Here is a 27835-nt window from a genome sequence, read left to right as displayed (position 1 = left end):
TTACGGTTGGGGGCACGAAGCAAGCGGCCGCCAAGGCCACACCCTCTGGAAAGGAGTGCCGGCGAGCAAGGTTAATGCCCGGCGGCGGGGCAAGCGCGACGTCTGGCCGGCTTCTCACTGCCCCGGAGCAAAGGGGGTACCGGGAAGCTGCGGCGCCGGCGTGCAGGGACGGCCCGGGGGGTTCTGGCAGCAGCAGTAGCAGCAGCGGCAGAAGTGCAGCAGGTGGCTCAGGCCCGGGGAGTGGAGGCCCGGGGGGCCCCGCGGGCAGGATGAGCCTGACCCCGAAGGAGCTCTCAAGCCTGCTCAGCATCATCTCGGAGGAGGCGGGAGGCGGTAGCACCTTCGAGGGGCTGTCCACCGCCTTCCATCACTATTTCAGCAAGGCCGACCACTTCCGCTTGGGCTCGGTGCTGGTCATGCTGCTGCAGCAGCCGGACTTGCTGCCCAGCGGGGCCCAGCGCCTTACGGCGCTCTACCTGCTCTGGGAGATGTACCGCACGGAGCCGCTCGCCGCCAACCCCTTCGCGGCCAGTTTCGCTCACCTGCTTAACCCCGCGCCGCCCGCCCGCGGCGGCCAGGAACCCGACCGGCCCCCGCTGTCAGGTATGCGCCGCGCTGGGTGAGCTGGTTTTCCTCCTACGCTGCTGGGAATTCGCCGCGAGTGAAATGAAATATTTTGAAATGATTTCCGCCTCCCCCGGGTCTGGTGTGTGGAGCAGTGGATGTTTCGTTACAAATGTCGGCCGCGAAGCTCTCCCCGGTGTGGCCGGTCGCCACGTCCGGCAGCGCCGCGGGACGGGGCCGGCGGTTGTGCCCGAAGCGCGGTCGTATTTGCGAAGCCTGCCTGGGGAGTGCGCGGTCGTAATTCATGACACACTGGCTCTGCCCCTGGTTTTAACTCTCATACGGGTAATAGAGGCCATGATTCCGAACCTGAAGAAGTTGTTGGGTGGAAACACTTTGAACAGTGTTGAGAAACTTTGCAGCCACCGTCGTTGGCTGTAGGTGTCCTTGGATAATGTGATGGGAGCAGAGGACAGAAGGTCGTGTCAAATTCACGGCCTAGGTCACGATAGGCATAATACTGAGCAGTGTATAAAATATATATATATATATCGTCAGCAGCGTTTGAGATTAGATCAGTGGATCTATACGAGGCTGCCTTTTTGTTATAAACTGGAAATTCTATTTATTTTATTTTTTTATTAAGTGAAAGGCTGGAAGGCAGACAGAGAGACTCCCGCATGCGCCCCCACTGGGATCCACCAGGCAAGCCCCCAACCCGGGGATGCTCTGCCCATTTGGGGCTGCTACTTAGATGCGCGGCAACTGAGCAATTTTAGCGCCTGAGGCGAGGCAGTGAAGCCATCCTCATCGCCCTAAGCCAACTTGCTGGAGTCATTCAGAGCCACAGCTGTGAGAGAGAAAAGGGGATGGGTGGAGAAGCAGATGGCCCCTTCTCCTGTGTTCCTGACTGGGAATTCAGCCTGGGACTTCCACACGCCCACTTGGCAGACGCTCTACTGCTGAACCAACAGGCCGGCGCCAAACTCGAGATTCAGGAGACTCGGCAGTCAGGAGAGGAGGAGAAAGCACAGAGGGGATGGTGTGTAACTGGACAATTTGGGCTAGGACCAGTATAGTGAGGGGAAGCTGGCATTTACAGGTGGGAGATAGCTTGATCTTACAGTACTTTAATGCGTGCGGAAGGGGCCTCTTAGGGTTTCAGAAGGCTGAGGCAGTGGGTTTGATGTAATACCAGGCAGTATTACATGGCACTACAGGGTTTCTGCAGTCTATGCTAGCTTGTGGTCCCGCCTAGAAACCCTCTGGGTCCAGAGCTTCTGGTTTGTTTACTGCACTGCCTTAGCTGGGAGGGCAACCTTTGTGGTGGATGAGGTGCCATTAGGGTACCGGTACTGAACCTGGCTTTGGGAAAGTTTGAGAGTGCCCAGAAAGGGAGTGTAGCATGTGTATGAAGGTCAAAACACTGCCCTAGGACATCCTAGCAGAGGGTGGAACCGGGTAGGTTTAGGTCACAAGGCCCTTTGAATTCTCAGGCAGGTTAGACAAAGGAACCATTATTTATATGATGTCATTCTGAAATGTCCTGAGTCTAAACCTAAATCTAGACTGTGGACTGCATTGTAAAACACAAATTTGCCAGGGAAGGAACCCATAGATTGGTTATTTTATCTTTCTATGCATCAGTTTTTTTGTGTGTGAAAATGCCAATAATTCTTAGGTGGGAGAATTATCAGGAGTAAAAGAACCTATGATAGGTGTTACCCATTGTCATTACTTTTATTAAATGAGGAGTGGTGCTTAAATACACAAGAGAGGGAATATCAGTCAGTGGCAAGGCTTATATGGTACACCTAGATAAGTATCTGACAGGTATATATTTTAAAGTGTTTCACATTATTGTGAGGCAGAGCCAGGGTTGAGAGTGTATCTGGAAGCAAATCTGCATCTGGAAGGATTCCCTGTACTCAAGTAGCTTGCAGGCTGGTTGGGGAGATGTAAACATGGATATAACAATGTGATAAGGGGTGTATTAGATGTCATATACAAAATGATAGCACAGGGGGACAGTTACCTGTGTGTAACTGGAGAGATTCTCAAAGGAGTGATGTTTTTGCTGGATATTGATGAGATGGTGGTGGGGAGGAAAAGGTGTGGCCTTGCCAGGCTATTCTTAAAGAACTTGATGTATTGGATGCTGTGAAATCTGGAACCAGAAGCTGAGAGATTTTGTACAGCTGGAGTGTAGGGTAAATGGATTAGAGGTCAAGAGATGAGATTAGGAAAGTGGGTCAGGACCAGATTATGAAAGGTTTTATAATGGTGCAGAAGTTTGGGTTTAATTCTGTTGTAAACAGGGTAAGTAATGTAAGCAGATTTGTACCTAGAAATGTAACTGAACAGCAAGTGGGAGTGTGGACTGTGGGTGGTGGATGGGGCAGGAGTCCAGCCTGGGAGCTGGGGAAACCAGGAAGGCTGCTTGTATGTGGTTCAGGAAAGAGAGGGGAGAGGGAATGGCGATGTGGAAATGGAATATGGCAACATGGCTTTGTTAGGATGGCTGAGGCGTGGTGAGGAATTGAATATGGGACAGAACGGAAGCAGCATTTAGCATTGGGGATTTTGTAGCTGCACAGAATATTGTGAAGCAGGTATGTGAAGTGTACTTGCATTGCTAGAGATTGCTTCAACCTCTACACAGTTGCTGGTAGCAGCAGAGAAGAAAAGCATTTCTGAATGTTGTAGTTTTTAAATTTCTTCTTGCTTACGTAGGTACGGTTTAGCCTTTGCAGGAATTGAGGCACATTAAAAACAGGGTTTTTTTGTTTGTTTTTCAGGACAGAGACAGGAAGGGAGAGAGTTGAGAAGCATCAGTTCGTCGTAGTTGTTCATTGATTGCTTTCTCATATATGCCTTATTGGGTGGGGGGGAGTATACAGCAGAGTGAGTGACCCTTTCCTCAAACCAGCGACTTGGGGCTCAAGCCAGTGACCATGGGGTCATGTTTATGATCCCACGCTCAAGCCAGCGACCCTGCGCTCAAGCTGGAGAGCCCATGCTCAAGCCGGATGATCCTGCGCTCAAGCCGGTGACCTCAGGGTTTCAAACCTGGGTCTTCTGTGTCCCAGTCCAATGCTCTACTGCACCACTGCCTGGTCATGCCAAAGTTTTGAATAATTGCAAAAATTTTAAGTTTCATTGATATTGCCATAAATCATAGAATTTCAAATGACATTTAATTACATTTTCCTAAATGTATGCATTTGGGTAATTGAAACTTAAAATAATTTTGTCTTTAAAATTATGTAATGCTGATTTTACCAGATTCCTATTCATTTTTAAAAATAACCATTGAGCCCTGGCCAGTTGGCTCAGTGGTAGAGCGTCAGCCTGGCATGCAGGAGTCCCGGGTTCAATTCCTGGCCAGGGCACACAGGAGAAGCGCCCATCTGCTTCTCCACCCCTCCCCCTCTCCTTCCTTTATGTTTCTCTCTTCCCCTCCCGCAGCCAAGGCTCCATTGGAGCAAAGTTGGCCCGGGTGTTGAGGATGGTTCTGTGGCCTCTGCCTCAGGCGCTAGAGTGGCTCTGGTTGCAACAGAGCGACACCCCGGATGGGCAGAGCATCGCCCCCTGGTGGGCGTGCCGGGTGGATCCCAGTGGGACACATGCGGGAGTCTGACTGCCTCCCTGTTTCCAACTTCAGAAAAATACAAAAAAATAAAAAATAACCATTGGAGGCCCTAACTCGTTGGCTCAGTGGATAGAGTGTAAGCCCAGCATCCAATGTCCCTGGTTCAACCTTATGGGTCAGGGCACACATGATAAGTGACCATTTGCTTCTCTTCCCCTCCCTCTACCCTTTCTCTTTCTCTTCTCCTCTTGCAGCAGTGGCTCTATTGGTTTGAGCATTGCCCCTGGCACTGAGGATAATTCAGTTGATTCTAACATGGGGAGTGGGTTACAGGGGTGAAGGGCATGTGGGTATCTATCTTCCCTCTTCTACTTAAAAATCCCCACAAAAATAAGTAAAAAATCTATTGGAGAAATTATTATACATCTTTATTTGCAGGATTTTTACCTCCTATAACTCCACCAGAAAAGTTCTTTCTTTCCCAGCTAATGCTGGCACCCCCAAGGGAACTCTTCAAAAAGACACCTCGACAGATTGCACTGATGGACGTCGGAAACGTGGGCCAGTCCGTGGACATCAGTGGGCTTCAGCTGGCCTTGGCTGGTAAGGAGGAATTGGTGGTTTGGGGCATTCTCGTGTGGTAGTATTAGGCCTTTTTTCTTAAGGTACTGCACTTACAATGAAGGTCTGTAGCTGTGCTAAAAAATTAGTATTTTCCATGAAAAACATAGCTTCAGTACTAGATCCTTGCTAATAAGGCATCTAAGTTCATTTTGAGTTTTCACTTAAATCGATTGGTTTCTCCATCCTAAGAACACTGTATAAAATTGTCTGTTAAAGTTTAAAAAAAAACTCCTCATGTCAGTTCTATTCAAAGGGAGATCACAGATTCAATGCAGTTTTATCAAAATCCCAACAGTATGTTTTGTAGAAATAAAATAATCCATCATAAAATTCATATGGAATCTCAAGGGACACTGAATAGCCAAAACAGTGTTCTCTGATGTCCACCATTGTTGGACATCATTTGACCATATATTGGGAGGATTTACTTCTGACATCCCTGTTCTATATTATGGTTTATGTATTTTATTCTAGTATCACACTTCTGATTATGGTAGCTTTGTAGTAAGTTCTTTTGTTCTATTTCAAGATTCTTTTGGTACCTTCTGTGTTACACATATAAGCAAATGAATGGGTGCCCTTGAAACAAAAGTGTGTTGTGACAGAAAACAGGGGCACCTTCTTGAATTAGGTAGTCAGAGACAGTTTCTCTGAGGAGTGGAGGAGAAGCAAATACAGATGCTTTGGTCTTACCACTTGAAAGTCATTCATTAGGGAAATTCTAATATACAGCCAGATTTGTGAGTCTTTACCTTGTGATTACAGGAACTGCAGTGTAATTTTTTTTAAGACTTTATTTATTTGAAAGAGAGGGAGAGGAAAGGGGGGAAGGAGCAGGAAGCATCAACTCCCATATGTGCCTTGACCAGGCAAGCCCAGGGTTTTGAACTGGCGACCTCAGTGTTCCAGGTCAGTGCTTTATTCATTGCACCACCACAGGTCAGGCATTACAGTGCAACATCCTTAGACTAAACACACTTGTGACATTTAGCTGTGTATATAAGGTGATATCTTTCAGTAAACTGTGTTTTTCTTGTGGCATGCTAAACCTCACTTTGTAACTACTGAGTATTAACAATAACAATGGTTGTTTTTGAAACCAGAAGAAATATTTTGTGTGTGTGTGTGTGTGTGTGTGTGTGTGTGTGTGTGTGTGTGTGTCAGAGACAGAGAGAGACAGATAGGGATAGCCAGACAGGAAGGGAGAGAGATGAGAAGCATCAGTTCTTTATTGCATCACCTTAGTTGTTCATTGATTGCTTTCTCATATGTGCCTTGACTGGGTGGGGGGCTACAGCAGACCGAGTAACCCCTTGCTCAAGCCAGCAGTTTTGGGCTCAAGCTGGTGAGCCTTGCTCAAACCAGATGAGCCTGCACTCAAGCTGGTGACCTCGGAGCCTGGAACCTGGGGCCTCTGCGTCCAAGTTCGGCACTCTATCCACTGCGCCACTGCCTGGTCAGGCAATATTTTTAACTTTTAAGATCAAAGGTTCTCAGAAGTACTTATTAGCCACTGTTGCTAGATACAATCTGTTAACAGAAATAAAATGATTGTTTCCATAACCAAAGATAGTATGAAAACAGGGACACAAAGGTGATAGACTATTTCAGTCACCTTACCTTCAGAACTGATGTATTTTGAGGGTTCTAGCGTTGTATTCAGTAAAATGAAAATCAAATCTGACCTCTCAGTTTGTGATGACTAGACTCAACATTGAGAAAATTTTAAACTGTATCAAGTTCAGAAAGGAAAATATGACTAGAGTTAGGATTGAGAAGCTCAGCAGTGGCTAAGCTTGCTCTTTGCTGTCCCCTACCCAAATTGAAGATGTTGTTAGCCATTCAAAAAGAACTTACACACACACACACACACACACGCACACGCACACACATGCGCGCACGCACATGTACTCATATATGTATATGTATGCATTCATATACACACACGTACATATGTGTGTGTATATATATCTCGTTATATGTGTGTGTATGTATATATATATATATCCCATTGTTGTCCATTCATCCATTGATGGACATTTAGGTTGTTTCCATATCTTTGCTATTGTAAAAAATGCTGCAGTGAACATAGGGATATATCTTTTCAAATAGTTTTGTTGTTTTTTGGTTTTTGTTTTTTTTATAAATAGCCAAAAGTGGCATTGCTGGATTATATTTTTAATTTTTTTTAATATTTTTAATTTTTTGAGGAACCTCCATACTATTTACCTTAGTGGCTGTACCAGTTTACATTCCTACTAACAGTGTATGAGGGTTCTCTATCCTTGCCAGCATTTATCATCTTGTCTTGTTGATAATAGCCATTCTGACAGGTTTGAGGTGGCATCTCGTGTTTTTGATTTGTATTTCCCAATGATGTTAAGCATCTTTTCTTGGTCATCTATATGTCTTTTCTGGAAAATGTCTATTCAGACCTTTAGCCCACTTTTTAATTGGTTTGGTTTTTGATACTGAGTTGTAAGTATATATTTCATATAGTGAATACCAAGTTCTTTATCTCTACTGTTGATGGACAGAATGTTACTATGTACATTTTTGTATATTTGCCTGGTGTACACGTGAGTTTCTTCTAAATGTAAAGATAAATACATATAAAACTTTACTAGATAATGGCAAATTGTTTTTCCAAAGTTGCTGTGCCATTTTTCATTCCCGTTAGCAGTGTGTGAATGGTCTGATAACCTCCTCTGCATTTGACAATGTTAGGTTTGTTCTTTTTTGCCCATCTTGTGGTTGTGTTATAGCATCTTGTGTTTGAACTGATTTTTTCCTGGTTCCCAAATGGGATTGAATATTTTTTTCAGATGTTTATTGGCCATTCAGGCCTTTTGTTTTTTTAAAAAAATGCTTGTTGACAGTGTTAGCCCATTTTTTACCCCCATGTTTAAAAATTGATGCCTGGCCTGTGGTGGCACAGTGTATAGGGCACCAACCTGGAACACTGAGGTTGCTGGTTCAAAACCCAGGGCTTGCCTGGTAAAAGGCACATATGACAAGCAACCAGTGAACAGCTAGAGTGAAGCAACTACTTCTAGTTTTCCCACCAACATCTTAAAAATCAATAAAAATTAATTTGTAGGAGTTTTGAAAAAAAATATATACATATTCTGAATCTGGCCCTTTGCTTATGTGGTATAGATAGCCTTCCTCAGTTAGTAGCTTGTCTTTTCACTCTTTGTGGTGCCCTCAATTTTAAAATGTTTCCTGTTTTAACCTTTTCAGAACGCCAATCTGAATTGCCAACCCAAAGTAAGGCTAGTTTCCCTAGTATTCTCAGTGACCCAGACCCGGATTCTTCTAATTCTGGATTTGACAGCTCAGTTGCCTCTCAGATCACAGAAGCTTTAGTCAGTGGACCAAAGCCACCTATTGAAAGTAGGTATATATTTTATACCCTTGAGTTTATCAGCCCCTGAGATGGTTTTCTGAAACATTGTTACTTTCATTGCTGCTTCAACTAGAATTTAATGAGAAACTTCTTAGTATAGTGTTTAGAACATAGTGGAGGTGGTTGGTGAGTTACCTTCTTTAGTAAAATTACATACCAAATTTTTAATTATATATGTCATCAGCATACCTGATGATAGAATTCTCTAATTTTACTGAAATGAGGTTTTTTGTAGCTTATTACTTGTTTTATACCTCTTAATTCATTTTATCAGTACCATTAGTTTTTCCATTGTGAAGTTTTACTGATCTTATAGCTCTTTATTTGCTTTAATTCAAACAAAACATCTATTGAACTTGAAATATTATAGATGGACCTTTTGGTTTTATAGGCTTCTGTGTGGTTTTAAAAATGAAGGCCTGCTTTCTGCTTAGGGATAAGAATGTGTTCTCCAGATTATAGTGTCCCCATGAGTTTAAAACTTTCATACCATTTACAGTAAATCTTTGGCATAAGTGGGTTTAATATTGAAATCTCAGCTGGTCACAAATATGCCTGAAGGTCCTTGGCACATGCTGGTTTTTAATTAATACTTGCTCAGGCACAGCTCTGACTGCACGGGACACTAGAAAGATACGTGAAAGCAAATCTATCAGACAGCTAATAAACACCAAGCATCCCTACCTCACAGGAACTTGATCATATAAGTAGTGCTTCTCATGAAGTGTGAAATTTTTTCAGCAGAAGTCCCAACCAGCATTTATTTCAGTGGGTTTCTAACTTAGGGATCAGTCTTGTTTTATGAAAATTGAGGTGTTGAGTCACTTTCTTTTCCTGTTTTAGGAAAATGAATATGGTATTTGTGAGTTTATGGACATCTTCGGGGTCATTTGAAAATGCGAAGGTGACCATACTTTTTTCCCCCGACATTTCATCTCCACATAATCTGCCACTTCAGTGTTGTAAGATGTAGAGAGAACTAGTACAAATGATAGCGGTCTCTGACCAAAATAGTGGTAAACTAAGAATAAGATGAATGAGATGAAATAATATTTCAATTTTTCCATCAAAAGACTTTTTACCAATATAATAGGTCGTTTCCTTTTGCTATTGACAAAAATACATAAATTTGGTCTCTGGCATAATGTTATTTCAGTGTTTCATTTTCTTCATATTCTGAATAAAACCATGACTTTATCACTTTTGCTCCTGGTTTTGAAGTGTCAGTTTTTATCAGGTTGTTCTTACTAAAAGGGTGTTAGTATACTTCCTTAAGTGAAATGTGTGAGATGTACCCACAGTTGTACAGGTGTTGTTAGCTTCCCAAGAGAAGCAGTCACATGTTACTCCTCTCATATACAGGCCATTTTCGGCCAGAGTTTATTCGTCCACCACCTCCACTCCACATTTGTGAGGACGAGCTGGCATGGCTGAATCCAACAGAGCCTGACCACTTGATTCAGTGGGATAAATCAATGTGTGTTAAGAATAGCACGGGTGTAGAGATCAAGCGAATAATGGCCAAAGCCTTCAAAAGCCCCTTATCTTCTCCTCAGCAGACACAGGTAAACTCTTCTTTAATCCATCAAGCATTTATTTCTGTTTTTCATAAATGACCAATAAAATGATACTGTTATCATGAGCTAGCAGTAAGAAAGTCTTTGGCTCTTTGAAGCCCTGTTCTGCTTCTCACAATGTAGTGGGACAAGAAGTTTGATGACTAAAAATGTATCAGTGTATGTTTGGGATTAGCTTGACTCTGGGAGAGGAGGGGTAGGATGGGACTCACCTTTTTGGAACTTTCCTCCTGCTGCGTGCCAGCTAGACACTTTCCATGAATTGTTACAGTGAAGCTGAACAGGGACTCTCCTGAGGGTAGGTGGGTTTATTAACATTTTATAGAGGAGGGAAAAGCTCATATAACTAGCTCCCATCATATAGCTGGTTAGTGGTGGATTTGAGATTCAGAATAGCCACTGCTGCTGATCTAGAAGACTCCCTACAGGGAAAGGCAAGGACACCCTGTGGGTGGTTTCTGCTTCATGAGTTTTATTCAGATTGCATACTTTCACATTAGAACTTGTCAGATGTTGACATCTCCAATGCAGTTTACCACCGAAGTCAAGTAAATATTTATGGTTGTAGTTCACTTTCCTTATGAGGCATCTGTGGTACATAGAAGTAGATAGGAGAAAGAACATAGAAAATTTTAAAGAGAAGGTAATTTATTTGGCAGAAAAATTGTTTTTGAGAATACCTGTGTGAATTACAGCATGTGAGTGTGACCTGAACCATAAATGCTGCAAACTGATGAGTTGCAGGACAGATCTCCCTCTTCCCTTCCTTCTCAGGGATTTCTTCTCCCTATCTGGAGCTGGGTTGTGCTCTTGTTTCAGATGTTCCTCAATTCTCTGTGGTTGTGTTTTTTGGGAAAACTAGTGTTAATTAGAATTAAATTTTGTTGTAACAGATGACAGAAAAAGAAACCCACAAAGGACTTAAGGATATGTTATAGTCCAGACAGTATTCAACCAGACAATTCTGAGTCTGGTTTAATGCCCAGGAGGAATCAATGGCATATTTATAAACTGTCTTAAAGGTGTTTATATTTTTAATATCTTTACAATTTAAATGTAAATTGAAAAATACCAACTCATTATGATCATGGGTTTCAGGGAATAAATTTATGAAGTTGGTTTAATGCAGGTGATTTTATAGCTGTTCGTATAAAATTTGTATTTTTGTATGTAGAAAAGAGAATGTCTGCTTTGAATCAAGAACCTCTTTCTCATTTTAAATATTTGATTGTTTTAGCTCCTTGGTGAGTTGGAAAAAGACCCCAAACTTGTTTATCATATTGGCCTCACTCCAGCCAAACTTCCTGACCTAGTGGAAAACAACCCTCTAGTTGCCATAGAAATGTTGCTGAAATTAATGCAGTCAAGCCAGATCACTGAGTATTTTTCGGTCCTGGTCAATATGGATATGTCTTTGCATTCCATGGAAGTTGTAAACCGGTAAGTTTCTACACTGATCAAATGGGTATATAGGTCCTGATTATATGAGGAAAAAACTAACAAATTTTTTCTGATATTGTTGGCCTGAGAAAACCATTAAATAGACAGTCTGTTAATATTCACTGCATGTGAATTTAGCATGCACAGGAAAGAACCTAGTGGATAGCATTTCAACTATTTAGCATTAATAGATGCATAATTAATTGCTGAAATTTATTTCTCTACTTATGGGTGTACATTCTTTACAGATATAAATGTCACATTTTTGTTTGTGACTAAAAACTATATCATCTTAGAAGTCTGTGCACTGTTCTCTGTACCTGACGCCTTCCTCTGTTGTCACTTGCAGAAAAATATAACGCATTCACTTCTTGATATTCTTTGTACAGTGTTTTCCCATTTTATACTGTCTTATTTTAAAAATGTTTAGATAAATGATGACATTAATAGGCTTGGTGGGGGTTAGCTTGGGATTCTACTATTCTATGAAGCTGTTTATATAGAGGGTGTCCATGTGTCCAGGTTTGTCTGAGGTAGTGCCAGTGTAGGTATACCTTGTCCTCTGTCACATGGCATCTTGTTTTGGGTGCTGAATTATATTTACTGTATATAGTCCTGCCGCACGGGACAATCTGTTCTGTGTCAGGCAGCTGAACTACAATTAGAGCACATGTTTTTGAAAGCCTGTTTCTAAGGTGGGGATTAGTGTATTTTTTTTTTTTTACCTACTTAAGTTGTACTAAAGAATATGTCCATGTCCTTTTAAGTTAATCCACTGGTGAAAACAAGCCTAGCTGAAGCCAGGTGATTCCAAGTGTAAGAGATAGGAGAGTACATTCTTTTTTGGAGTGGGAAAGAAGTATGAAGTTTTCAACTTTATGACATTGGCACAGCTGGTTAGCTGCTTGTTTAAAACACGCTACTTCATTTCTGCCTTCTTGTTGAAGCCTCTTGCCCCACTGTTAAAGACATACTCTTCTTTTTTTATTTTTTGTATTTTCTGAAGAAAGAAGCGGGGAGACAGACTTTTGCATGTGCTCAACCAGGATCCACCCGGCATGCCCACTAGGGGGCGATGCTCTGCTTGTCTGGGGCATTGTTCTGTTGCAACTGGAGCCATTTTAGTTCTGAGGCGGAGGCCTTTAGTTCCTGAGGTGGAGGCCATGGAGCCTCTAGCGCTGGGGCCAACTTGGCTCCATTGGAGCCTTGGCTGCGGGAGGGGAAGGGTGGAGAAGCAGATGGATGCTTCTCCTGTGTGTCCTGGCCAGGAATTGAACCTGAGATTTCCATACGCCGGGCCGACGCTCTACTGCTGAGCCAGCCAGCCAGGGCTAAGACTTTTAGGGGCTGAATTCTGTCAAATCCATCCTTTGGATTGACTGAACTCTGAGAGCTCATGTCTTCTCCACATTCTTGTAGAAGTTATTGTCTATTGGATACTCGGCACTTTTAATTTTGAGGACAAGACCTGCTCTTGTGCTCCCTACCCCCAATCATAGTGCATCACTCATTAGTTTGTAACAACTTGTCATGACCACAGTAGCCTGTGCGGCTTTTCCTTGTAACAACTAGTTCCTCAGTGCCTTACCAGATAAAATTCTAGAGTCAAAAAAGTTAGACCTTCATCTGGAAATTCATCTTGTGTAGTTAGCACATATTCCCACCCCATCTTTTTATTTTTCCTTAGATGCCTTTTTTGAGACTCTGTCATCATGCCATGCCTTTTGTTCACACCCGTCTTTTTTTTTATTGTTCCATTGATTTGAGAGAAGCATCAGCTTGTTCCATTTAGTTGTGCACTCATTGACTGCTTCTTGTACATGCCCCAGCTAGGAATTGAACCCACGACTTTAGTGTACTATAACAACTCTTTATTTACTGAGTCAGCTGGCCAGGGCCAGCCAGGTCTTTCCCACCTTGTACCTAAACATGCCATATTAACTCCTGATCCCAAGCTTAACTCAGATCATTTACTTTTCTGCGTGTCAACTTAAGTAATTTGCCTTTTTAGGACTTCCCAGCTTTTTTCACTGACATTATTTTTGCAAGTGTTTCATTTTAGTTTAAGTTAACTATTTAGTTAACTAAATTTACACCTCCTTCAGATACACTGCTTTTCATACCACTAATATGTAATTGGGGTTTAATAAATGAGTACAACCATTGCCATGGTTATTAGAACTTGGAAGATAGTAAAAATTATGCTCCAGCAAAGAACGCTATGGACCTATTGCTCAAATTGATTGCTTAATGAGTAATTAGAATGCATAATGCTTAAAAAAAATGTGTCATTTATTAACAAAATGGGTGTGGCTTAGGTTTATTTGCATAAATATATTTAAAACTTATTTATCATGTTTCAAAAATCTGTACTACACAACCAAAGAAAACTATTTTTTTCCTTTTATTTTTTTTCACTTTTTTAAATCTTATTTTTATTAATTTTAATGCAGTGGCATTGATAAATCAGGGTACATATGTTCTGAGAAAACATCTCCAGATTATTTTGACATTTGATTATGCTGCATACCCATCACCCAAAGTCAAATTGTCTTCTGTCACCTTCTATCTGGTTTTCTTTGTGCCCCTCCCCTCCCCCCCTCCCTCTCCTTCCTTGCCCCCTCCCCACCCTTCCATGAACCCGCACATAGATGGGACATAAAAATGAGACTCGGAGACATGGACAAGAATGTGATGATAACAAAGAAAACTATTTTTTACTGTTAACAGTATGTTTTGATGTGAGCAAATAAGTGAACAGCCTTTAATATTCTAATTTTATGAAACAGACTAACTACAGCTGTTGATCTACCTCCTGAATTTATTCATCTTTATATATCAAATTGCATTTCTACTTGTGAACAAATTAAGGATAAATATATGCAGGTAAGTAATAGAAATTTTAGTAAATTTTATAAATAACCTGGCTAAGAAATGGGCACACTAATTTTTTTTCTTTTTCAGAATCGTTTGGTGCGTCTTGTGTGTGTCTTTCTCCAGTCCTTGATCCGTAATAAAATTATTAATGTGCAGGACTTGTTTATAGAGGTGCAGGCATTTTGTATTGAGTTCAGTAGGATACGGGAAGCTGCAGGCCTTTTCCGGTTGTTGAAGACATTGGATACTGGGGAAACACCTTCTGAGACCAAAATGTCAAAATAATACCTTATCAGAACCAGACCTTCTACTGTTCAGTTGTACTGTGATTTAATTTTTAAAACTGTTAAAACCCTGTGTATTCTTTGGTGTAATGCATATAAACAACATTTTAGCTACTTAAAAGCAATCTTACTTTCATGGATGAGTTTTTCCTTTAGAATACTTTTGTTTTTGAATCAAGGGGCAAACAAGTTTGTTTGATTCTTGAATCCATTTATGTATTTACTCTTCTCTTAAAGCAGAGTTTGGACTAAGGACATACTTGTAACTTTATCCTATTTTGTTATGAGGTAATGCATAACAGGGTAAATGCATTTCCTGGGCCTCTTATAAACATGGAGACTATTAGAAACAAACCTTTTCAAGGTTAAAACAGCTGGTATAGTTTTTTTCTTTTCCTTGAAATGTTCATTAGTTCTGTTATTAATCTAAGATAGTGCTTTGGGAAGTAGTATCTTCACTGAGGAATTATGTAAAACTGTATGCAAAGTGTCTCCTTTTGCCTGTGGTGTGGCAGGTGCCTTTTGAAGAGAACAAGAGGGCATCTTGTGGGCTGTTACCCTCATTATCTTTGGACAACAGTGCCTTACATTAAAGTTCTTTTTTTTTTTATTAATTCTGTATTATCTGAATGTATTCTTTTCTTGTAGAAAACTATGAAAATTGTTCATGTACTGAGATGTTTTCAAAGCATATACAGTGGTCCCTCGACTATTGTGGGGTTAGGTTCCAGAACAACCCCCCCCCACGATAGGCAAAAATCTGTGTAGTAGTGACCTTATATTTATTTTATTATATATATTTTTAAGGCTTTATAAACCTTCCCCACACTCTTATAAGCCTTTCCCACACTTTTTTACTGTAAACATAATTAAATAAATATATAAAAATACCTATACTGTGGTACCTTGAGATATGAGTTTAATTCGTTCTGTAACCGAGCTTGTCAGTCAACTCGTATATCAAACCCATTTCTCCCATTTAAAATATCTGAAAAAGATTTTATCCATTCCAGCCCTGTGAAACACCCCTAAACCATCCTAAATTATGAAAAAAGACGATTTTTAATTAAGAAACACACGTGTACTTTACCAATGAATAACAAAATATATGAAATAAAAGAAAAAAGTGTTATTTAGTACTGTATTCTTACCTTGGAGACAGACAAGTGAGGCTAACGGAGGTGAATGGCAAAGGAGAGAGGGAGGGAGGAAGGGATGCAGGCACTGTAGACACGTAAACTAAAACTGCACTTTCTTAACTAAATGTAAACTAAAACTGCATTTTATTTTAAACAAAACTAAAACTGCACTTTCTTTACTTAAAATGAAACCACAAAAACTTAATTGTAAAAAATGCACTTTCTTAATGTTAAACTTAACCTAAGCTTACCGTTACGTATTTTTCACTTAATCATCACTTGATTTTGCCTTTTTGGCTGCACTTTCACTTGCAGGACTTTTGAATAAAAATCTATCCAAAGAGGCTTGCTTTTGCCTGCCTTTAAAAATGTTATGGAAATGTGACAAGTGTCATTAAAAAGTGCTGAAGGCCTGACCAGGCGGTGGCGCAGTGGATAGAGCATCAGATTGGGATGCGGAAGACCCAGGTTCGAGACCCCGAGGTTGCCAGCTTGAGCGCGGGTTCATCTGGCTTGAACAAAAAGCTCACCAGCTTGACCCAAGGTCACTGGTTCAAGCAAGGGATTACTCCATCTGCTGAAGGCCCGCAGTCAAGGCACATATGAGAAAGCAATCAATGAACAATTAAGGTGTCCTAACGAAAAACTGTTGATGCTTCTCATCTCTCTCCATTCCTGTCTGTCCCTATCTCTCTGTCTCTGTTAAAAAAAAAAAAAAAATCCAACCCTACTACCTGATATAAAATAGAAATGTTAAAAAAACCCAACATTGTTCTGAACAAGGTGAGAAAACATCTGGGCAGTTTGGGAACCTCTGGGAGGTGAAAGGCATGAATACTTTGAAAAAAAAAATTAAAATATTTTTTTAAAAAAACAGTGCTGAAGCATGACCAGTTGAAACTTTCTGGGTGTTTCTTTTCAATGAAACTTGAAAGCTTCTCCCACATTGCCAGCACGTCTTTAATTTCACTTGTAGAAATCACTTCCTCCGCCTCTACCTCCTCCTCACTACTAATCCCTTGCAGAAGCTCCATATGTTGCATCATCTGTAGCTCCTTCAACTCCTCAGTTGAGAGTTCCTCCTCATGTTCTTTGACGAGCTCATTTATGTCACCCTCATCTACCTCCAGACCCACTGACTTTCCGAGAGACACAATCTCCTTCAATGCTTCTTCTACCTCGATCTCAGTCTCTGGTTCGAATCCTTTGAAGTCCCTGTCTGCAACATCAGGCCATAACTTTTTCCATGTTGAGTTCAAGGTTCTTCTCTTAACTTCTTGCCATGCCAAGTCAATAATGCGTAAACATATCACAATGTTGTAGTGATCTTTCCAAAACTCTCAAAAGGTTAGATTTGTATTCTCAGTCACCTCAAAGCAGTGACAGAACAAGTGCTTTGTGTAAAGCTTTTTAAAGTTGGAAATGACTTGCTGATCCATAGGTTGCAAGATTGAAGTTGTGTTGGGTGGGAGGGAGGAGGTAGAGGACTTTCACGAATTTGAACTCATTGAGAATGTCATATTCAAGACCAGGTAGATGGGCTGGAGCATTTTCAAGGATTAGTAATGCATTGATCGGGAGTTTATTTTCTTGAAGATATTTCTTCACTGCAGGACCAAAGATGAGATTTACTGATTCAATAAAAACCTGCTGTGTAACCCATGCCCTAGCATTGGCACGCCACATAATCTGCAGTTTTTCTTTAAGAACCTTTTTTTTTTTTTGAGACAGAGAGTCAGAGAGAGGGATAGACAGACAGGAACGGAGAGAGATGAGAAGCATCAATCATTAGTTTTTCATTGTGACACCTTAGTTGTTCATTGATTGCTTTCTCATAAGTGCCTTGACCGTGGGGCTGCAGCAGACTGAGTAACCCCTTGCTGGAGCCAGCGACCTTGGGTCCAAGCTGGTGAGCTTTGCTTGAACCAGATGAACCTGTGCTCAGGCTGGCGACCTTAGGGTCTCGAACCTGGGCCCTCTGCATCCCAGTCTGACAATCTATCCACTGCGTCACTGCCTGGTCAGGCTAGAATCTTGTGAGTCTTAAAGGCTTAAGGATTTTCGGAATGATTCACTAGCAGTGGCTTTACTTGACAGTCATTGCTAGCATTGCAAGGGTCAGACGGTCCTTCATGGGTTTATGGCCTGGCAACTTCTCCTCTGCAGTGATGAAAGTCATCTGGGGCATTTTTTCCCAAAACAATCTTATTTTGTCACAGTTGAACACTTATTGGGGGATGTAGCCTTCCTTTGCAATAAGCACAGCAAAACGTGCGATGTACTCCTCAGCTGCCTTAACGTCAGCACTCGCAGCTTCACCATGCCTCACCGAGTGAATGCCAGATCTTTTTTTTTTCTCTCAAGCCAGCGACCTTGGGCTCAAGCTGGTGAGCCTTGCTCAAACCAGATGAGCCTGCACTCAAGCTGGCGACCTTGGGGTCTTGAACCTGGGTCCTCCGTGTCTCAGTCCGATGCTCTATCCACTGCACCACCACCTGGTCAGGCGCCAGATCTCTTTTTGAAATTTTCAAACCAGCCATGACTTGCCTTAAACATATCTTCTGTCCTCTTTTGAGGCTGATGTTTCTTTCTTCAAGTCGCCATAAATAATATGTGCCTTTTTGCATATTACAGTCTCTATCACTCACTATATCTCCTGCCAGCTCTTTCTCTTTCACCCACACCAGAAGCTTCTCCATTTCTTCATGGATATTTGTCCTTAATTGGGACAGAATTGTAGTTCCTTTCGCGGATTTGCACTTTTGATGGCATCCTGTTGTTTAAGGATGGTACAAATTGTAGATGTATTGTGGTCATATAGCCTTGCCAGTTCAATCACTCATACTCTATGCTCATGTTTTTCTATTATTTCTTGCTTCACTTCTTTTGACATCATTCTCTTCTCACCACTGTCCTTTACACTACTTTCTTTGGCCCCATGATGGCACACAAAAACAGTTAGTAAATGCAAAAATGATGCAAGAGCAAGTACAGTGCATGAGATTCGACTTGATTCTGTGGATAACATGTAAGAAAGAACGAGATGCTGGTGTTGTGCTGCCAATATTGGACCCATGTGCCAATGCACCAACTAGCAGCAGCTTCCCAAATCACGACTCATACCTTGGAATTTTGCTTGGATCTCGAACAAAAATATAGACTGAGTTGCAGTTCGTATCTTAAAAAACTTGTAAGTTGGTCTGCTTGTATCTCAAGATACCACTGTATACCACAGAATCCTGCAATATAGCAAAAAATCCACAACACAAAATTATATATAATTTAAAAACCCGCAACACAGTGAGGCCATGAAAAGTGAAACACAATATGGCGAGGGGCGACTGTACTTTATAGGGAAACAATCTATTCAATAGGAATTACTTTCCAGTGCAATCCTCAGCAGAAGTTCAAGAAAACCAATCCTAGTGGTTTGAAGTACAAGTTTCAATCTTGTAATGTTGGCAAGAGCAGTACTCCTGGACTTACATCTAAAGTGATGGCTTTAGATGTAGCCAAATTTGCTTTTAGTACAGTGGCAAGAGGTTACAAGAACCTTGTACTCGGCATGGAAAAAGTTATGGCCCGATGTTAAAGACAGGGACTTTGAAGGATTCAAACCAGAGACCGAGACCGAGGTAGAAGCGTTGGAGGAGATTGTGTCCCTCAGAAAGTTGATGGGTCTGGAGGTAGATGAGGGTGACGTAAACAAGCTCATTGAGGAACATGAGGAATTCTCAACTGAGGAGTTGAAGGAGCTACAAATGATGCAACATATGGAGCTTCTGCAAGGGATTAGTAGTGAGGAGGAGGTAGAGGCGGAGGAAGTGATTTCTATAAGTGAAATTAAAGACATGCTGGCAATGTGGGAGAAGGTTTCCAGTTTCATTGAAAAGAAACACCCAGAAAAAGTTTCAACTGGTCATTTCAGCACTTTTTAATGACACTTGTTTGTCACATTTCCATAACATTTTAAAAGGCAGGCAAAAGCAAACCTCTTTGGATAGATTTTTACCCAAAAGTCCTGCAAGTAAAAGTACAGCCAAAAAGGCAAAAACAGGTGATGACTGAATGAAAAATACATAATGTTAAGCTTAGGTTAAGTTTAAAGTTAAGAAAGTGCATTTTTTTTTGTTTTTTTGGGAAATTGCATTTTTTTACAATTAAGTTTTTGTGGTTTCATTTTAAGTAAAGAAAGTGCAGTTTTAGTTTTGTTTAAATTAAAGAAAATGCAGCTTTAGTTTACATTTTAGTTAAGAAAGTGCAGTTTTAGTTTACATGTCTACAGTGCCTGCATCCCTTCCTCCCTCCCTCCCTCCTTTGCCATTCACCTCCGTTAGCCTCACTTGTCTTGTCTCCAAGGTAAGAATACAGTACTAAATAACACTTTTTTCTTTTATTTCATATATTTTGTTATGCACTGGTAAAATATACATGTGTGTTTCTTAATTAAAAATCATCTTTTTTCATAATTTAGGATGGTTTAGGGGTGTTTCACAGGGCTGGAATGGATTAAATCTATTTCAGATATTTTAAATGGGAGAAATGGGTTTTGATATATGAGTTGACTTACGAGCTTGGTTACAGAATGAATTAAACTCGTATCTCAAGATACCACTGAATTTACAAGTGGGCATCACTGTTTTACACCTTATCATTGAAGGGAAAAACAACTCATTATTCAAATACATTTGGAATGGCAAAATTTCAACCACTGGCACTGTTGAAAGCAACCCAACCTTAGGGTCCAGAACTTATTGATCTGCAGGTAATAGAACTATCTCATGGTCAAAAGCACTGGAGCTCCTGCCTGAATGAAGCTTATCTAACACATATCTTTTGAATGGTTGACAGCAATTAAACGCTATACTTGTGGGCGATCTTAAACTGAAATCACCGACAAAAAAGTACATAATTTCAGAAAATGTGGCAAGTATGAGTGCTGAAACAATCTTGCTCTGCCTCAATTGGAAGCATGTGTGTCAGGCAAGTCAAAATTCTCCCTGCTCTGCGAGTGTACACAAACAACTGCAAAAATGCTGTAATGATGACTTTAGGGTTATAGGTCGACCACAATAGGTAAATTCGCAGACTTGCACTCTGCAAAGAGGCTGCAAACCACTTCAGTATCACAGTGTTGGTGTTTACTGGAAAGGGGGGAAGACTTTCAGATTTATTTTAAATAGCTTACCAAGAATAGTAGTTATATTTAGAGAACATAACATGTAACTCGAGTCAAGATATACATTTAGAACACAAAAGGTTTTTTGTTTTTGTTTTTTTACAGAGACCGAGAGTCAGAGGGATAGATAGGGGCAGACAGGAATGGAGAGAAGAAGCATCAATCATCCGTTTTTCGTTGCGACACCTTAGTTGTTCATTGATTGCTTTCTCATATGTGCCTTGACCATGGGCTACAGCAGACCAAGTAACCTCTTGCTCGAGCCAGCGACCTTGGGTTCAAGCTTGTACAGTGGTACAGATAGTTGTAGTGGTACAGATAGGGGTAGGTTTAGGGGTAAGGGTAGGATCCGGGTTAGGGTTAATATTTGGGGTAGGGTTGGATAAGGGTATGGTTAGGTATAGTGGTTCATGTAGGGATAGGGTTAGAGTAGTGGTAGGTGTAGGGTTAGGGGTAGGAGTACGGGTAGGGGTAGGTTTAGTGTTAGAATTAAGGTTTAGAGCAGGGGTCTCAAACTCAACTCAGCATGTGGGCCGCAGAGCAAGATCACAGCCGTTCGGCGGGCCGCACTAGGTCTACAAAAGGCAACTGTTACGCAACACTTTTCTCACTGCAGTTGAAAACAAAAAAAAATCAGTACAACAAGCACAATCGCACATGCAGTTTACTCAGTGTCACAAAATGACCAGAAACTAGTTCGCATCACAACTGCTGTTAACTAAGCTAATATCTAGCTAGGATGCTAGAGAAATGAAAAATATAAGTAGGCCCCTAGGCTTACTTAATTTTATCCAAAATATTTTGAACTTCGTGGATTAGTCTGCGGGCCGCACAAAATTGTTCGGTGGGCCGCGAGTTTCAGAACCCTGGGTTAGAGGTAGGGTTAGGGGTAGTGGAGTATTTAAGGATAGTGGAGGGTTTAGGGGGTAGGAGTTGAGATAGGGGTAGAGTTAGGGTTAGAGGTAAGGGTAGAATTAGTAGGATTAGGGTTATGGATAGGGGTGTGGGTAGGTGCAGGGATGGGTTTAGGTCTATAGTTTGTGATAGGGTTAGGGGAAGGTGTAAAGGTGTAGGGATAGTGTTAGGGGTTGGGGAAAGATTATGGGTAAGGGTAGCCTGTAGTGGTAGGTTTTGTGTTAGGTTTAGGGTTGGGTTAGAGTTAGGGGTAGATATAGGGTTAAGGGTAAGAGTAGGGGTAGGTGTAGGTGAAGGGACAGGGTAGGGGAAGGGTTAGTCTTAAGGGTAGTGTTAGGGGTCGGTGAAGAGGAAAGGGTAGGATTAGGGTTAAGGTTAATGGTAGAGTTAGGGGTAGAGGTAAGGTTAGGTGTAGAAATATGGGGAGGGGGAAGGGATGGCTAGGGGTAGGGGTTGTAGTTGTAGTAGTGAGGTTTAGGGTTAGGGGTAGAATTAAAGTTTGGTTTAGGGATAGGTGTAGGGATATGAGTAGAGGTAGGGGTAAGTGTAGTGGTTGCATTGGGAGCAGGGTTAGGGTTGTTAGGGTTAAATTTAGGTTTAGGATTAGGCATTAGGGTTCGGAATTAATGTTAGGGTTAAGGATTAGGGTTTGAGTTGAGGGTTAGGGTTATAGTTATTGTTGGGGTTAGTGCTATTTTTAGGGTTATGGTTAGGGTCAGGGTTAGAGTTAGGATTAGGGGATACAGTTAAGGTTAGAGTTAGGTTTAGCGGTTAGTTAGGGTAAGTGGTTAGGGTTAGGGTTTATGGTATGGTTAGTGTTATGTTTATGGTTATGCATAAAAATAGGAAAAGGTTAGGTTTAGGGTTGTTACAGTTAGGTGTTAATGTTAGGGTTAGGAGTTAGGATTCAGGCTATGGGTTAAGGTTAGGAGTATTTTTAGTTAGGGTTGTTAGGATTAGGGATAGTGTTAGGAGTAGGGTTGCGTTAGTGGAATGGTTTGGGTTAAGGTTAGTGTTAGGATTAGGTTAAGGTTTAGGGTTAGGGTCAGTTTAGAGCAGGGGTCTCAAACTCAACTCAGCATGTGGGCCGCAGAGCAAGATCACAGCCATTCGGCGGGCCGCACTAGGTCTACAAAAGGCAACTGTTACGCAACACTTTTCTCACTGCAGTTGAAAACAAAAAAAAATCAGTACAACAAGCACAATCGTACATGCAGTTTACTCAGTGTCACAAAACGACCAGAAACTGTAGTTCACATCACAACTGCTGTTAACTAAGCTAATATCTAGCTAGGATGCTAGAGAAATGAAAAATACAAGTAGGCCTCTAGGCTTACTTAATTTTATCCAAAATATTTTGAACTTCGTGGATTAGTCTGCGGGCTGCACAAAATTGTTCGGCGGGCCGCGGAGTTTGAGACCCCTGGATTAGAGGGAGGTTTAGGGGTAGAATTAGGGTTATGGTTATGGATAGGGTTAGAGGTACAATTATGGATCAGGGTTAAGGTAGGGGCAGCAGTAAATGTAGGGGTAGTGTTAGCGTTATAGGTAGTTGTAGTAGTAGGTTGAGGGGTAGGAAGAGGGTTACGCTTAGGGATCATGGTACAGTTAGGGTTCTGGTTATGGGGAAGTTTTTTGTTACGGTTAAGGTTAGGATTAGATTTAGGGCTATGGGTACATCTAGGTCTAGTGGTAGAGGTAGTGGTAGGAATAGGATTAGGGTTTGGTTTAGGGATAGGTGTAATGGTAGGGGTACGATAGGCAGGGGTAGGGCTAGATGTAGGGGTTGGATTAGGTTTAGGTGTATGAATAGGGGTAGGGTTTGGGTTGTTAGTTTAGGATTTGGAGTAGGTGTAAGGGTAGTGGTTGGTTTAGCAGTAGGGTTAGGGGAAAGTTAAGAGGTAGGGACTAGGGTAGGGCAAGGGTTAGTGGTAAGTGTACAGGTAGTGGTAGGGGCCTGTTTACAATTAGCGTTAGGGGTATGGGTAGGTTTTGTGGTAGTTAGTTGTAGGGTTAGGATTAGGGTAATGGTTCTGGTAGTGTTAGGGGTAGCTGAAGGGTTAGGGGTTAGGGTATGTGTAGTGTAGGGATAGAGAAAGGGTTAGGGTTTTGGGTAGGTTTGTGGGTAGGTGTAGGGGTAAGTGTATGTTTAGGTTTAGGCGTAGAGTTAGGGTTAGAGATAGAGGTAGTGTTATGGTAGGGAAAAGATTTTGGTTAAGGTTATGGTTAGTGGTAGACTGGGGTAGTTATAGGGGTAGAGATTGTTATAGGTGTAGCATTAGGGGTAGGGTTATAGTGTTAGGTGTGTTAGGGATGGGGTAGGGTTAGGTGTAGTGGTTAGTGTAGGGATAGGGTTAGAGTAGGGGTACGGGTAGGAGTTGGGTTAGGATAAGAATTAGGGGTTGGCAATAGGTATAGTGATGGTTTGTGTTAGGGTTTGGGGTAGAGGTAGCGCAAGGGGTAGGAGTTTAAGTAGGGTAAGGGTTAGAGTTAGGAGTATGGTTTGGGGTAGAAACAGGTGTAGCGGTAGGAGTAGGTGTTGGGTTAGGGGTAAGAGTAGGTTTAAGGGTAGGGGTTGGGATCAGGGTAGAGTTTAGATTAGGGGTTCGGGTTAAATGAAGGAATGGGTTTAGGGTTAGGCATATGCATAGGGTCTGGTGTAGGGTCTGAATTAGGGGTAGGGATAGGGTTACAGGAAGCAGTAGAGTTATGTTTAGTAGTAGGGTTGGGTGTGGGGGTAGGGATAAGCTTAGATTGTGGGGTAGGTTTATAGGTAGGCTTAGGGTTAGGGGTTGGGTTAGGTTTAGTGTTAGGATTAAGGTTTGGGATAAGATAGGGTTAGGAGTAGGAGCAGTGTTAGGCTTAGTGGGAGGGTCAAGGTAGGAATAGGGTTAAGAGTACTGTTAAGGTTAGTGATATGTTTAGAGGCAGTGGTAAGGTTAGGGGTAGTGGAAGATTTAGGGGTAGGGGTTGCGTTAAGGGTAGGGGTTGCGTTAAGGGTAGGGGTAGAGGTTAGGGTAGAATTAGGAGTAGGGTTAGGATTAGGGTTATGGATAGGGGTGTGATTAGGTGTAGGGATTGGTTTAGGAGTATGGTTAATGATAGGGTTAGGGGTAGGTGTAAAGGTAGGGATAGTGTTATGGCCAGGGTAGGGTTAGAGATAGCAGTACGACAAGGGACAGGGTAGGGGTAGGGTTAGGGTTTGGATTAGCAGTAGGGGTAGGGTTAGAGGTAGGGATAGGCGTAGGTGTAGTGGTAGGGGTAAGAGTAGGATTAGGGTTAAGGTTAGGAGTAAAGGTAGGGGTAGCCTATTAAACAGCCTCAAGAAGTGTATCACTCACTTTCCAGCCTTAGAGTAAATGCACATTTTCACATGTTTTAAGTAGAATGCACTGTTTTGTACACTCTGTAGAATTCACCTTGCTATGGAGAATAGGGTGTCAAACCTACTGGACAGGCAAAAGTAGGTTTACAGTGGTGAGTACATGAGTTTATTCTTGTTACTGTATTTTCTATGCAAATAACTATGAGTCTACTTTTGCCCAGCCCATTCCTGTATTTCAAATAATATTTTGAGCTATACTCTATTAAGAATACACTTTAAAGGTATCTGGAAAACTACATCGAAGAACTTTTTACATATTCATTAAAATCCTTCCACCCTATACCTAAAACATTTTGCTGATATCATTTTCTGTCTGGTCCGTCTTTCTGGTCACTGTTGTTCTCAGGAAAAATCCCAAGATGTCTCCAAAGCATATAATCCTGGGATTCAATATCAGCAATTAGTCCACAGAAGTAATGGGTTATCCCATAACACATAAGCCTACAACGCATCAAAAAGAATGGACTGACTTTTTACTCTTACAATTTTAAATTTGTGCATTTTTCTAAATTGTCAACTTAATGTTTTGCTATTAGAATAATTTCTAGCACTATGACTATGACAGAAATTTCACTTTTATAAATACACAATCAGTCTTTCTGAAAATGAAATTCTTATTTTTAAAACTACAAAAACTAACTAGGAAAGGTGCAGACGGCTTTTCTGATTGGTTGTTATGTGACAGTAACACAACATGTTCTACCATGTAACTAGCTTTGGTTCAGGCCAGCATCCTGTGCTCTGTAAACTACAAAGCAGGATTTACAATGAGTGTAAAGAAACTGCTTTTAATGAACACATATGATTACCTCAAGTTCTTGTTAGTAATAGATACATACTGATTTAATCTCAGCCTGCACTGAGCAAATAAACTTTAATGTGCTTAAAAAAAACTTGGCAAACTAAGCTGTCTCAGCTGGGTAATTTGGTTAAACTGGGACCTTAATCTAGAGGGGAACACGCCTGTTCTTGAAGGTCTATTACTGTTATGATTCTAGCCAGTATATTGTAAAGTATGCAGAGAGGCATTTACTACTTATTTAACTGATTATTTTTTCTTAAAAATACTTGAACTCTTTAGAGCCTTTCTGAGAAAGCATGCCCAAAGCATGAAGCTTCGGCCCTGTGACTGAGGTCAGACCACTGGTTCGCTTCAGGAGATTTGTCATCGTGTACCCAGAGAGCAGACCGCTGATGGATGCACTGCAATTCGGCCTTTTATTGTCATCATCCCTCAGTAAGCACAGGCAGCAGTCTTTTAAGAAGGGCTTAGTATATTCAAGATCTCTAAAAGGACAGCATGCAAGGAATTACATGATGGGTGCTTTTCCACACTCCTCCAGACCTGCAGGGTTTTCTGGTGGGAGACCCAGAAGCTGCATGTGGACAGGCAGGGGATTACATACTGTGTGCTGTATGTTCAGGGCATACAAACTGCCTCTTTCATGGGCTGCCTGTGAACTTTCACATTTAGATCTTTATTAATTGTGAACAAATGACTTTTGTGACAATTATTAGAAAGAAAAGGATTATACTGTCAAATAGTAACCTTAACTAATCGGACTTAGTATACTCTTTTTTTCATACATTCCCCACATCCCAGAATTCTATCAACTTCATGTTTCAGACAAAATTCTGGTAGTATTTATTTTCTATTTATTTCCATCTTAAAAAATACTTACCAAAGTAAACTTTCCTTTTGAAGTATAGAAGAGTTTATCTTCTATTTTTTCTGCTATTAAAGGTTTGTGTCTCGAGAGATGAGACTACAGGTCTTACAATCTCTTCTATTTATAATTTAGTGTTCAAATTTCTCAATTAAGGAAAGCTATATCTGACAGCCCCGATTACACAATATAGTATTCTTTTAAAAGTCAGCTTCATTGGCTACTAGGAAAAATAGTTAAAAGCATTTTTCCCTGGTATGTTTCTTAAAATACAAAGCACCAAACAATCTCCTTGGTATAGGATCAAGGACTTATTTTCCTATTCAGAATAACCAGAGAAGGCAGATTTTAAAGATAATGACTATTATGGACTGTCTGTTTAACTGGGAGCTCAAAGTAAGACAAACTTTCTATTTTAATAGGTCCTCAAACTGAATCTGGCCAGAGTTTATATAATAAAATTGCTTACTCAGTATTTCAATTCACTATGAAGTGGCTATAATCAGTGTGGTAAATAGTCTGGGGAAAAAAGCTAGCTAAAAATTTTTATCATAGATATGGCTATAACAAATTCTTCAAATTTTCTCATAAATATAAAATGTATTTTCTCACAATCATCTGCTTTTCTTTCCTTCCCCCTTCTGTCTCTCCTCACAGCCAGTTGCTTGATTGGTTGGGGCATAGGCTCTGGGCGCTGAGAATAGCTCAGTTAATTCAAGCATCAGCCACAGACAGGGGTTGCCTGGTGGATCCCGGTCAGGGCGCATGTGGGAGTCTGTCTCCCTATCTCACCTCCTCTCATTTAAGAAAAATTTATTTCTCACTAAACATTTTTACCCATAAAAAAGATATACATAGCAACTAGTTTAGAAGCAACACAACTACAATTTTAAGTTCTAAAAAAACCTGCCTCATCCTCAACTTTCACCTCTAGCAACTGACAGAAGAGCATGGTGTGTGTCTTTTAATCACTTTATAAAACTTAGTCTCCAAGTGCTCTATTTGCCTGCTCCTTTCACAAGTACGAACAGAAAACAAAAGTAAAAAGGTCAGATGATTCAAGTCATGGTCATTAAGTTTGCTTTAAAATTAATCAGGAATACTGGTTACTTTTTAATTTTGCTACAACATTCAAAGATTCTCCACCTTTCACCCTTACAATAGTAAATATTAAAATTGTAGT

General features: G+C 41.1%; 2 protein-coding genes and 1 non-coding gene across 4 annotated transcripts in view; 1 reads left to right on the top strand and 2 right to left on the bottom strand.

The window, feature by feature from the left end:
• Window positions 1-27782, top strand: CNOT11 (CCR4-NOT transcription complex subunit 11). 2 transcript variants are annotated; one of them, XM_066377203.1, is made up of 7 exons: window positions 1-603; window positions 4595-4759; window positions 8024-8176; window positions 9552-9754; window positions 11004-11206; window positions 13996-14092; window positions 26067-27782. In XM_066377203.1, exons 1-7 carry the CDS (start codon window positions 75-77, stop codon window positions 26112-26114), a joined length of 1398 nt encoding a protein of 465 aa, XP_066233300.1. In that variant the 5' UTR covers window positions 1-74; the 3' UTR covers window positions 26115-27782. The 2 variants fall into 2 exon arrangements, with proteins under 2 accessions (XP_066233300.1, XP_066233299.1); XM_066377202.1 differs by lacking the exon at window positions 26067-27782 and adding an exon at window positions 14171-15547.
• RNF149 (ring finger protein 149) overlaps window positions 18333-27835 on the bottom strand; it is a 90737-nt gene continuing 81234 nt past the window's right edge. Inside the window, exon 7 of the mRNA XM_066377204.1 lies at window positions 18333-18745. Coding sequence (XP_066233301.1) covers window positions 18624-18745 — 122 coding nt within the window. The 3' untranslated portion in view covers window positions 18333-18623. The remainder of the gene's footprint in view (window positions 18746-27835) is intronic.
• Window positions 26114-26224, bottom strand: LOC136401658 (small nucleolar RNA SNORD89). Its single transcript, XR_010750673.1, has one exon. It is a non-coding gene; the product is annotated as a small nucleolar RNA SNORD89 (small nucleolar RNA).

Source organism: Saccopteryx leptura, chromosome 3, assembly GCF_036850995.1.
Source record: "Saccopteryx leptura isolate mSacLep1 chromosome 3, mSacLep1_pri_phased_curated, whole genome shotgun sequence".
Lineage (NCBI taxonomy): Eukaryota > Metazoa > Chordata > Mammalia > Chiroptera > Emballonuridae > Saccopteryx > Saccopteryx leptura.
Note: the sequence above shows the minus strand (reverse complement) of the source record. Positions and strands in the feature narration are given on the sequence as shown.